This window comes from Phaethon aethereus, assembly GCF_964289735.1.
Source record: "Phaethon aethereus genome assembly, chromosome: 3".
NCBI lineage: Eukaryota > Metazoa > Chordata > Aves > Phaethontiformes > Phaethontidae > Phaethon > Phaethon aethereus.
This window is the reverse complement of record NC_138576.1, coordinates 75,581,442-75,593,693: the sequence shown is the minus strand read 5'-3', so window position 1 is coordinate 75,593,693 and position 12,252 is coordinate 75,581,442. Positions and strand designations below refer to the sequence as shown.

At 38.8% G+C, this 12,252-nt stretch overlaps 1 protein-coding gene across 3 annotated transcripts in view; it reads right to left on the bottom strand.

Annotated features, from left to right (window-relative positions):
• Positions 1-244: 244 nt before the first annotated feature.
• SHPRH (SNF2 histone linker PHD RING helicase) overlaps positions 245-12,252 on the bottom strand; it is a gene marked incomplete at both ends in the record, with an annotated part of 51,286 nt that continues 39,278 nt past the window's right edge. For all 3 annotated transcript variants that reach the window (XM_081998464.1, XM_081998465.1, XM_081998466.1), the window contains 6 exons: positions 245-341; positions 1,588-1,668; positions 3,767-3,945; positions 4,410-4,496; positions 5,045-5,137; positions 11,955-12,143. In XM_081998464.1, the coding sequence (XP_081854590.1) occupies positions 245-341; positions 1,588-1,668; positions 3,767-3,945; positions 4,410-4,496; positions 5,045-5,137; positions 11,955-12,143 (726 nt within the window). The remainder of the gene's footprint in view (positions 342-1,587; positions 1,669-3,766; positions 3,946-4,409; positions 4,497-5,044; positions 5,138-11,954; positions 12,144-12,252) is intronic.

The window sequence follows — 12,252 nt, the reverse complement described above, 5'->3', positions numbered from 1 at the left end:
AATAAAATCCATGGTTTTGTATAATGTGCAAAGTGCAAGTTTTCTCCAGTGCTATCAGAACTCTGTGCTGCTAAGGATTTCACCACAGAATAAAACAGTAACAATTAAGACTTTTTGATTTCCAATAGCTCTGTTACAGACAAATGTTAGATGATGTTTACAGGAATGACAAATCCAAGTGGATTATATACCAGTGCTTATTAGGTCAGGTACTTTCTGATTTCATTAGGCCAAACCAATGTTTTTACTCAAGTTCTTCAGTTTCCTCTGTAAAAAGGTCAGCCAAATCTGCCACTGTCAGAACTGAAGCTTCTGACTGTTTCATGGAAGAGCTCGTGTGGCTGTGGGAAAAAATTGCATGCAGACATCAGAGAAGGAATCAACTTCAGTAACAAGCTGTACGTGCTGAAGACAGACCACACGGTTCAGAGTCCAGTAACTGTTCAGCTTTGAAGCTTAGCAGGAAAACACACTTTCTATCAGGGAAAATATATACACTGATCAGCTACTTCTCTTGCACATTCCAAATAAGATAAAAAGTCCATCTCCTGTCCCTAACAGTGGTCACCACCAAACACTGCAGAGGCAGCAGAACATGGGATAACCCACTTTGCCCTCTTAACATTTAAGGGATTGGCTTCAGTTTCCAAGCATAGGGTTGGATATTACTTTCAAAACTTTAGCCTTCATTGAATCGTTCAACCACTGTATATTTATCTGAATTTTATGTGCAAAAGTAGTGCTACTTTACAGATATGGAAACTGATTAAATCATTCTTTCAAAGCTAAAGCTGAAATCTTTCATAACTACAGCCAAAAGATACACATGTAAATTTTTAGTCTCATCGTTTGTAACAGCTAAAAACCTGGAAAAATAACTAATGGTCTTAAAACTAAGGCCTTCTCCTAGACTTCTTATGTGTATACAATATAATTAAAGAGGTACTTATACTTCCTGCATAGAGAATGTAAATACTGTTTTTGTTCTACTGACAGTCCGTCATTGCTTACAGATTTACAAAAGATACACACAGTGAAAACTGCTTTCAGTGCCTGCACACCAGAGTGACCTATGAGCTAGCATCCAGACAGCTCTCGCACTGACTGCAAAACCAACCAGTGTGACACAGAACTAGCAGACTAGGTTTGTAGAATTTAAAAATAATGAGAGAAAGAATTAATGTCCTATATTGGAGCTTATAACATATGCTGTTACTCCAGTGGCAGGCTTAGCATTACTCCAATAATCGCAATGCTTTTATACTAACGGAAATAGGTAAACTGAAAAGATAAATCATAACACATAATTTATTAAACAATTGGGCTTTTATGAAATAAAATATACAAAATGTAACCAAAATACTCTCCAGAGAATTAAAATACCTTAAGCTTCAAGTTACTGGAACCAGGTTAAAAGATAATTTTTCAAGTCTTAAAACTTTTTTGTCAATCAAAACAGTTTGAAGAACAACAGTTGAAGTTTAGATGTAAGATATGCATACCTAACTGTAATAAAAGTATGGTTGAGAACCACCTTTTCATTTTCATTGCAATAATGATGTTTAAAAAAAAAAAGTCAACACATACCTTCTATCTACAGTTTTCAACATAGTCTGCATTCTTTCTTCTATTGTTGCTTTTATCAGGAACCTATGAACAATGGTAGATCTGTATGTGTTTAAAAAAAGAAAACAAGACCAGAAGTGAGCAGAAGTTATGCTGTTACTGTCAAAGTTCAAGACCACATCTTTATCTCATACTAATTATTGTATAAGTGCTGAAAAAACTCCTGTGTATTTTACAAAAGAAATCTTACATCGTGATTAACAACTTCCACTGACATTTAAGGATCATTAGCATCTCCCAGTGCACACACTTCCACTTGGCTGCATCACATAATACAGCTTATATTCATTTAGTAACAAAAATCCTAAAGCAGATGCTGGGCAAAAATTCTGCTTTCTGTGTCCCCGTTATAAAAAAAGCAGTCCTCAAGAGCCTAGCCTGTTGTTTAAAGAAACTGTGTTGGTGCACTGGTTATATACAATGTTTATACTGCATTGTCACAAGTCAGTCCAAGAGACAGAGCTCGGTGTGATGGATAATTAAAGCTCATTCCCAGAGTTTGAACAATGTTGTTCTTGAAGATGGCAAAATACTATACTTTTCTTTTAAAAATCAGTAATTGTAGTCAGTAAACATGAAATTGTAAACACCAGTAAGACATAAAAACCAAAATGTCAATAAACATGAAACAACAACTCCATTTAGGAAACAAAATTTCAAAAAGAAAGCTGTAATAAAAACGAAATGTCAGGCACAAGAAAGTGAAATGGAAAGGAGCCAGCTCCAAAGATAAAAATGAAAATCACTCCAGGCTCACCAATACAAACATTTTTCAAGATATGAACCCTTGAAGGTGCTTAGATGGTTTTCAGATCTCAAGTTGTTACCTGCCAAAGTTTCATCACACAGAGGAATTCTGGGGGAATACTTTGCAATTCCTAGGCAAAGGTCTACCCAAAAAGAGAAGTAAGAGCTCAGCTGAACTGGTAATAGTTGCACCAGTGAAACTGAACAGAGTATTCCTTTATGCTCACTGTACTTGAACACAGCCCTTTTTCAAATAAGCCTTGCTGAAATCTTATTCTTAAGAAGTACAGTACACGTTCTTGCTCCTTTTACTGCAAGATTTTGCCAAACCTTTTGTGCCAGCATCATGTAAAATTATAATACAGGCTGTTGCAGTCAATCTTACCTATGCGCTCACAGTTAATTCAAAATCTTTACCAACACCCCCAAATATCTACCTGTTCATAAACATTCTATCACATACATGCTCATTCATGCTCTTTTGCTTCGCCTCCATTTCCAGAACACAAACCCCACCATTAGTCTAGAATATTATTCCAGAATTGATTCCAGTTATTTTTTTCATGCACAGGGTTTTAAAATTATTTTTTCAAGTGACATGAAATCTAATGAAAAACATATACATCTTATCCATTCAGGACAAACTTTCCAAAACCTTTGTTAACTGTTCAGTACTACCCATGTAAAATCTACAACACTGAAACAGAAGATATGCAAACTCATTAATGTCTTCAAAAAGATCTAGATCGGGGTGAGGGCAGAACTGTGATTTAAAAACTAATCAGTTCTAAAAAGTGTGGGCTGTAACTTTCTTTTTGGAAGAAAAAAACAAAAACACACCCCAAAAAGCCCTCCAACCTCCCCCAACAACTTACACAGCTCCTAATCTGGAGCTGAAAATGACCAGCTAGAAGGAGCCTCTCAAGGAAACTAGGAAGGGCCGTGCCTGAACTTACCCACATTGACATAAACAGTGAGTTGCTCAGACCTGCAAAGCTAAGACATTTCTGGACATGCTTACAAGCAGAACTTCAAAGTTAAAAACTAAGGCATCAACAGAACACATACAATAGGGCAGCAGCTGAACAAGGTTTTTCGGGATTTTGGACTGAAAAGCCTACACTCTTCCTAAATGCCTAAATGCAATCTGCTTCTGCATCTTACCCCCATAGCACAAAAGAAATCCCTAAAATACACAATGTCTATTTTCAGCAAACTTTTTTTTTTATTTTAATCTTTCTGTTCCTTATATGATCATCTTCCAAAATATGATTCCTGCAAATAGCCTCATCTCCAAAATTGAGAAGTTCAGTGAACTAGATTTATACTGATTACAGTATGCAGTTCTATTCTGGACTGTATCTAAAACACTCAACACAATTTTAAGTCTTACTTTGTTTGGCCAATACGATGTACTCTGCCAATAGCCTGTAGCTCATGTGCAGGATTCAGAATGGGTTCCACAAGCAGAACGTGAGTTGCTTCGATGATGTTTAGTCCATTGGAACCAGTGTGAAGAGGCAGCAGCAAAATATTGATGTTGGGATCGTATTTAAATGCAGAAAGATTTTCCTAAAACGCAAACATCAGAACAGCGTGACAAAAGTTCCCCAGTAAAGAATGCAGGGGACATCTCTACATTTTCAAGAAGTTATAGCACTTGCTACAGGCCCCAGAGTGACAGTCTTGCAGCCTGACTGATCCAAGACCTCTCATTCCAGAACAGACACTCGACAGATATCAGGAAGGCAAGAACTTCTTGCAGCACTGATCAGTGTATCTCATCCTTAACATCCATGCCAATGCATCTTTCTCAAAAGTGAATGTACTATTTATCTCCAAAGGCTTTAAATTGTGGCTTTTTATGATTATGATTTTTAGAATTAATGAGTTAGAGGATCAAAGCTTCTGCCAAACAAATTTGCTGCTCTTTTAGTTTCTCAACTGAGGCAATGAAGTAACAGGATCAAATTAACTTCTATGAACTGTAATTTTCCCAACTGAACATTATTTAAAGAAAAATATCCTTTATGTACCTGAAATTTACTAATTCCATTGATCTGAGAAAAAATCATGTTGTTGTCATACAAAGCTTTTGAAATTATGTCCAACACATCTTGCCACTGTAAAAAAAAGAAAACAAAAACACAAAACACAATAAAAGTAACTGAACATACAAACAGCAATGACTAAAAATATACTAATTAACTTCCCTAATAAAGAGTAGATAAGAAGGCCTTTCAAAATACTAGCATTTGCAATTTTAAAAAGGAAGAAAAAAGAAAAAGAAAAAATATTTGTGTGCCAGGAACCAAATCTGTCATAAAACTAAATAAGAAATGTAATGAATAAAAGAAATCGGTAGCCATCACAAAATCAATTTTACAATGTATCAAAAATATCTGGATATTACATTTAAAAATATCTAGAATTTCTTATGTTGCCATATAAATCTAAGTGTTTGCCCTTTAAAGAAACAAGCTTTTACATGTTGACTATGATCATTGTTCATGTCCCAGTTACATGAATTGCCCTACAAATTCTCAAAACAATCAAGCGGCTGTACAGTGTGATTCAACGTTTTGGTAGCTAAACTAAATTCCTGAAAATAGTATGACTGCTTTAAACTCACACACACACAGAAGACAAGACAGAAAATGGTGATTAATACCGTTGAGAAAACTAAGGATTTAGCCCCTGGATCTTTAAATTGAATTCTCTTCAGTGTTCGGACCACAGCTTCCACTTTGGTGGAGTGACTTCCCTTTGAAAAGTCAAAGAACAGCATTAGTAGGATATTAAACAACTCCTTCCACGTTCATTGTTGTATTAAATAATGTGATATTATTAGGACTCTTACATATCTTACACAACTTTAAAAATTAGCAACCTGGAGGAAGGGCAGGTTGACCTGCACTGACCTGCTTTTATACCTGCCTTATAATGCACTGCCATAGGATCAGCGGTGTATTACGGCATGTGCAGTACACAGAAGAATGAAGATACGCACAGATACACCTATCTAGTTCTGCATGAGACAGAATGGATAGCCCAAGCAGTGCAGTTGCACCAAACATGCCAGTTAGACCTGCTGAGGTTTAACTTAGCGGCACAATCTTTAAAGAATCTTCCAAATGCACATTTAAATTTCCCTCCCTTCACACCTCTTTAAAACTGGCAATGAAAAAAACCGACTTGAACACTGGTTTTGTTGCTTTTGTTTCTCACTCGGGCAACAGCAAACTTATGCTCAGTACTATGAAGCTTGTTAATTGTAATTAAAGTAACAAGAAATTGATAAATATAATTAAATTATTTCTTGAAGGATTGCGTGCTGCAGTTAAAACATATTCTGCATTCAGAAGTATTTCACAGAATCAGAATCACACAGAATCACAGAATCACTAGGTTGGAAAGGACCTTTAAGATCATCAAGTCCAACCATTAATCCAAAACCACCATGTCCCCTAAACCATGTCCTGAAGTGCCACATCCACACGTTTTTTGAACACTTCCAGGGATGGCGACTCCACCACCTCCCTGGGCAGCCTGTTCCAATGCCTGACCACCCTCTCAGTGAAGAAATTTTTCCTAATATCCAATCTAAACCTCCCCTGGCGCAACTTGAGGCCATTTCCTCTTGTCCTATCACTAGTTACTTGGGAGAAGAGACCAACACCCTCATCGCCACAACCCCCTTTCAGGTAGTTGTAGAGAGCGATAAGGTCTCCCCTCAGCCTCCTCTTCTCCAGGCTGAACAACCCCAGTTCCCTCAGCCGCTCCTCATAAGACATGTGCTCCAGACCCCTCACCAGCTTCGTTGCCCTTCTCTGGACACGCTCCAGCACCTCAGCATCCTTCTTGTAGTGAGGGGCCCAAAACTGAACACAGGATTCGAGGTGCAGCCTCACCAGTGCCGAGTACAGGGGCACAATCACTTCCCTGCTCCTGCTGGCCACACTATTCCTGATACAGGCCAGGACGCTGTTGGCCTTCTTGGCCACCTGGGCACACTGCCGGCTCATGTTCAGCCGGCTGTCAACCAGCACCCCCAGGTCCCTTTCCGCCGGGCTGCTCTCCAGCCACTCCTCCCCAAGCCTGTAGCATTGCATGGGGTTGTTGTGGCCAAAGTGCAGGACCCGGCACTTGGCCTTATTAAACCTCATACAGTTGGCCTCTGCCCATCGATCCAGCCTGTCCAGGTCCCTCTGCAGAGCCCTCCTACCCTCCAGCAGATCAACACTCCCACTCAGCTTGGTGTCATCTGCAAACTTACTGAGGGAGCACTCAATTCCCTCATCCAGATCATCTATAAAGATATTGAACAAGACTGGTCCCAGAACCGAGCCCTGGGGAACACCACTCGTGACCGGCCGCCAGCCGGATTTAACGCCATTCACCACAACTCTCTGGGCTCGGCCATCCAGCCAGTTCCTCACCCAGCGAAGAGTAAACCCGTCTAAGCCTCGAGCCGCCAGTTTCTCCAGGAGAATGCTGTGGAAGACGCTGTCAAAGGCTTTACTAAAGTCCAGGTAGACAACATCCACAGCCTTTCCCTCATCCACTAGGCGGGTCACCTGGTCATAGAAGGAGATCAGGTTGGTCAAGCAGGACCTGCCTTTCATGAACCCATGCTGGCTGGGCCTGATCCTTTGGCTGTTCTGCAGATGCCCTGTGAGCACTCTCAAAACCAACCGCTCCATAATCTTCCCTGGAACAGAGGTCAGGCTGACAGGCCTGTAGTTCCCAGGATCCTCCTTCCGGCCTTTCTTGTAGACGGGCGTCACATTGGCAAGCCTCCAGTCTTCTGGGACCTCCCCTGTTAACCAGGACTGCTGATAAACGATGGAGAGTGGCTTGGCAAGCTCCTCCGCCAGCTCTCTCAGTACTCTCGGGTGGATCCCATCAGGCCCCATAGACTTGTGGGTGTCCAGGTGGCTTAGCATGTCCTTGACTGCTTCCTCCTGGATTATGAGGAGTACATTGTGCTCTCCATCCCCGTCTTCCAGCTCAGGGGGCTGAATATCCTGTGGATACCTGGACTGGCTATTAAAGACTGAGGCGAAGAAGGCATTAAGTACCTCAGCCTTGTCCTCGTCCTTGGAGACAATGTTCCCCGCCATATCCAGTAGGGGATGGAGATTCTCCTTGCCTCTCTTTAGCATTTCAGTGCTTAATGAATCCAATAATACATTCTACCTCTTGTCCACTTTGATTTCCGTACTCCTCCCTTTCCCCTCATGCTGGGAAGAGGATTCTGAGAAACAGTTCTTTAGGATCTCCCTCTATTTCCATCAGTATCTACTTTGTATTATGGCAATTTTACCTAATGTGTTTTTTTTAAGCAGCCCTCATTTAATTTTGTTACTAGTTCTTACATACATAGTAATTTCAAGCTGCACAAGATTCAACTGGACAAATATTGTTTTATTTCTGTCTGCACCTGTCCTCTGAACATTGAATTAACTATGTTGGCTTGCTACAATGACAGATCAAATTTATTGAAGTTATGCTGCTTGCAGAATTGGTGGGGAAGGATGTCAGAAGTTGGGAACCAATGCTGGGTTGCTCAATCATTCATATGTTATGCAGCTAAATGAATGCCCCATAAATACATGTAAAAGATTTTCTGCAGACTGTTTTACCGAAGGCTGCAATAAGCAGTACCATTTTATTTCTCAGGGTCTTCCATAGTGATTCCAACTCTGTCATAGACATAGAAATAAACCAGCTTTTTTCATGTCCTCTGTTGCACCTGGTAGACATTAACACTGTTGCCGAAAGTCAAACAGAATTAAAAATGCTTATGTCAGTAGGTGTTATGATCTGCAAGGATGAATGACACATTTGTAGCCTTAAGGCAGCTGCCTGCCAATCATAACCACCTACAGTTAGGAGATCCAAGACTAACTTATGGTATTTCTTATATATTTCAGGGTGATTTTAGTGTTTTTCTGATACCATTCCTCTCTGATTCAATGATGACAATTCTGGCTTATCTGCTCTGCCTGTCTTTTCCTCAGAGACTTTTTTTGGACCTAACCGTAGGTCCCATTTTTCCCTGCTATAAGAGATAGTAGCTTTAGCCACTGTTGTTGATTTTTCCACTCTTCAGAACTCCTGTGACTCAGGTGTTACAAATGTGACTTTGTACAAGATCAGTCAGAGGAACTATGGTGAAGAAAACAGCAGCACGATGATCAAAGTAGTTACAGTCTTTTTGCTCTATTTTTTGAGCAAGATAACTAAGTATGCAAAGTTCTCCATCCCTCCACTTACATTATATTAGACTTGTCATTGAACTAACAGTTGACTAAAGCTTTGGTTCACAGCGCACAAGAAATTTCAATTTTGTTCTCAATATTTATGGAGAGATGAAACTGATAGAAGTATCCTTGCTATTAAGAGTTCTTGGTTTTCTGTCTGTCTTAAAGAAAATGTTACCCCACTCATTAGCCATACACCCCAAGTTTGTCATTTTATTGAATATCCAGATAAGTATTTATAAACAGATTAACTAGTTCTAATTATGGAACAGCACACATTAGAATCAAAACTACCCTCTAACAAACAGTTTCAGTCTCACATGACAAGCTAGCAATACCCACTGTAATACTGACCAGACACTGAAAGCTTTTACAGAACCAAAACATGCAGGGATGCCTGTTCTCTCTCTCTCAGTATAAAATGCTCCCATTCACAGTAGTCCTTCTGCCTGTAAGGCATTAACTTAAGTGGCTAGCGCTGGTACAAAAAAGAGCAAGATGTATATGAAACAACAGAAGGAAAAAGAAAAAAAAACCTGAGAAGCACTGAATACTGAAAGAGACCAGAGGGACTGAGAAAGTTCAGATGAAAATATAAATGCTGAATAAATCACAGAATTTTCACATATATACTCCAAGATATTGATCTTAACCTCAGTGTTCTATAGAAGCCATACTAAGTGAGTTAGTCTTTGTTAACTGTCCTTAAAGGGATATGAGGTAGAAATCTTTTATTTTTTAACAATGCTACTTGTTTTGATAGTACATACAGTGAAGCTACAGTATAAATTGTTAATTTTCTGTGAAATAAGAATGGATCTTGCTCAAGATGTCATATGAATTCACACAGAATTCATATTTTCACTTTGCCTGAAGTTTTTGATGCAGAAATACTTCAAGAAAACACTACAACCCTTTACACAGAACAGTAGTTGACATGTTCTTTCTGTGTTTTACTTATGAAATTTGTTTTCTTTATTTTTTAATGCAATTTATGAAACATATTTGAAATTTTCTTGTTAGAAACAGAGTGATACTTCTAAACCCTGAGGAAATAATCTGTTAAAGGACACATACGAAACAAGGTCCTAATAACTAACACTTCAAAAATAACTAACTTATTTACTCCCCCTGGTGCCACATGCTGTCAACTACTTCAAAATCTAACAATTTGAGTTAGGAGGCATCTACTCATAAAACAGAATTCCAGGTGTCCAGGGAGGCTGACATAATTAGTGTGAACATGGTAGCATTGACTTCAGTACAGGTCAGCAACCCTAGCATACCTGCAAGGTTCAAGGAGACTTGCACAGATACCATGGAAGCCTTTGCTAGCACATTTTGTTACTACTTTTGACTATACTAACCAGATTAAAACTGTGATTGGTATGTCCAGCTGTATTATCACCATATTTTAAAGATAGCAGTATCATCTAAATCAAAACATTACCAATATTAGTCTTTTACTTTTGCATTTTAGTCTAGAATCCTCTATTTTTTCCACAACTGCAGTAACCACAGTTTTTTGGCTTAACATTTTTCTGTAACAGATTTGTGCAAAGCAAAACTGTACCTATGCACTACATGTGCTAGCATTGCTGAAGACTCATGGAGATGCTGTCTCTTCCTCCACCCCTGCCTCCAACCCAATGAAAACGCTCTGTTACCAAAAGTAGATAAAACAGTGCAACCAGGCCTGATCTCCTACACACACATGTCTAGAGGTTCATTAACTTTTGTCGTTAGGAAGGCGCACATGTTAGAAATAGAGTTTCCCCCACAGACTTGAACTTTAAAATATCTTTTATAGTAAGGGGAAAGTCAAGCCACAGTATTTTACTAACCAGGAGTCATACTTTATGTGGATGGCTATTTTAATAAGACTTGTAGAAAATTACCTTTGAAACTCAGATTCTCTGTCAAGCTGCTTGAAATGATCTAATGGGTTGCTAAATTAAGGGAGAAGCCTAAGATAGTACAATGAAAAGACCTTGTCTCCTTAGAAAGCCAGGCTGAAAGGAATAAACACAGAAAGTCTCAGTGGCAAACACAGATACTAGTCTTCAACAGAGCCATACATTATCAGCAGAAAGCCTTAAGAAAGAAATTGCCCAGGCAGGGAGCCGTTTTAAGACCAAAAAGTCACTCTTTATTCACCAGTCATCTTTTCAGTAGGTATATGTATCCAGTCAGCAAGGCTTTAACTAAATACCAACAAGTTTAAAACAGGCAAGAAGCACTAGTAGTTCTTCCAAAGTTTCCCTTTTGATTTTTCAAACAAAAAACCCCCTGAAATAATACTGTTGCAAAGTATCCAGCTGCACAGAGTCAACACTCATCTAGAATACGGAGAAAAAGTTTACACGACACAACTTAAGCAAAAGAGTTTTCGGTGAGCTTAAAGAAAGTGGCCTCACAACCATTTTATTGATGATTCACTTGTAGGGAAAAGAAAAGGGAATGTCCCCAATATAACACCCGAGAAACCTTTCTCCAAAGAACAAATTCATGGTCAACAGGTTCCAAAGAAAAGCATTGTTTTTAATAGAAAAAATTTTATCCTGTAAAATATTATTTATTTTCTCTACTGTGATTTGACTTATTGCTGAATAAGCTTTGGGACAAGTTACTGAATATACTCATTAGAAGCTGTCCACTAACTTATTAGTGGACAAGTTAGATGGAGGAAGCATAAATATAATCTCCCTTCAGGTTTTTAATGTTCACTCAACCCTATTAAAGTAGTAATTTTTTCCCTCCTAATTATGCTCTACTGCTCAGTTAGCTTGAGAAACATTCCCAATGACTAATCTTAATTCTCTGGCTAACAATGATGACTTACCAATTTAAAATATTTACATTATCCTAACAGCCTTATTGTACAGGTAGCTTTCTCAAACTACTAATTTCAAGCAAACACAGAAAAACTATACCTCCAAAAAGCCTCATGTCTCCTTAGCTACAAAAAGCCAAACCATCACAACCAAAAAAATTAATCACCTGCATACAAACAGCATTTATTTCTACTCAGTCTCAAGTGCTTAAACAAAAAAACCCATAACTAAAGCTCAACAAAAGGTAAACCCCAGCACCCCAAGACAGCATTACTTCAACAGTTGTGTAATTTTCTAATCCATCTACAAGGCCTTTCCTCAGGCACATATAAAGAGTAGGTGTTAAAAAGGTATCCTGTTTTAAAAAGTGAACCTGCTTGTAAAACTATGTGGTAGATTTGTCTGCCTAAATGCACTATGCAACAAAACACAACAGGCACTGCTGAAAGTTTGGACCACAAAGCTCACATAAACAACATACCTTTACAGGAATATCATCCTCCTGATTTGCAGTTTCTGCAGTGAAGACATACGATATTTCTTTATGAGATGTTGTCTGTCTGCAAATGGCGCATTTAATTGAGCTCCGGCGGGTGCCAACGCTGTACTGTTCTATGATGATAGCTACACACTCATTACAAAAACAATGTCCACACGTCAGCACTGCCCACTACGAAGGGAATTAAAAAAAACAATACAACACAGGATCAGTTTTAGATTAATGCGGAAGAAAAACAGTGCACTAAAACATGATAAATTACACCTTCATAGAAACATTA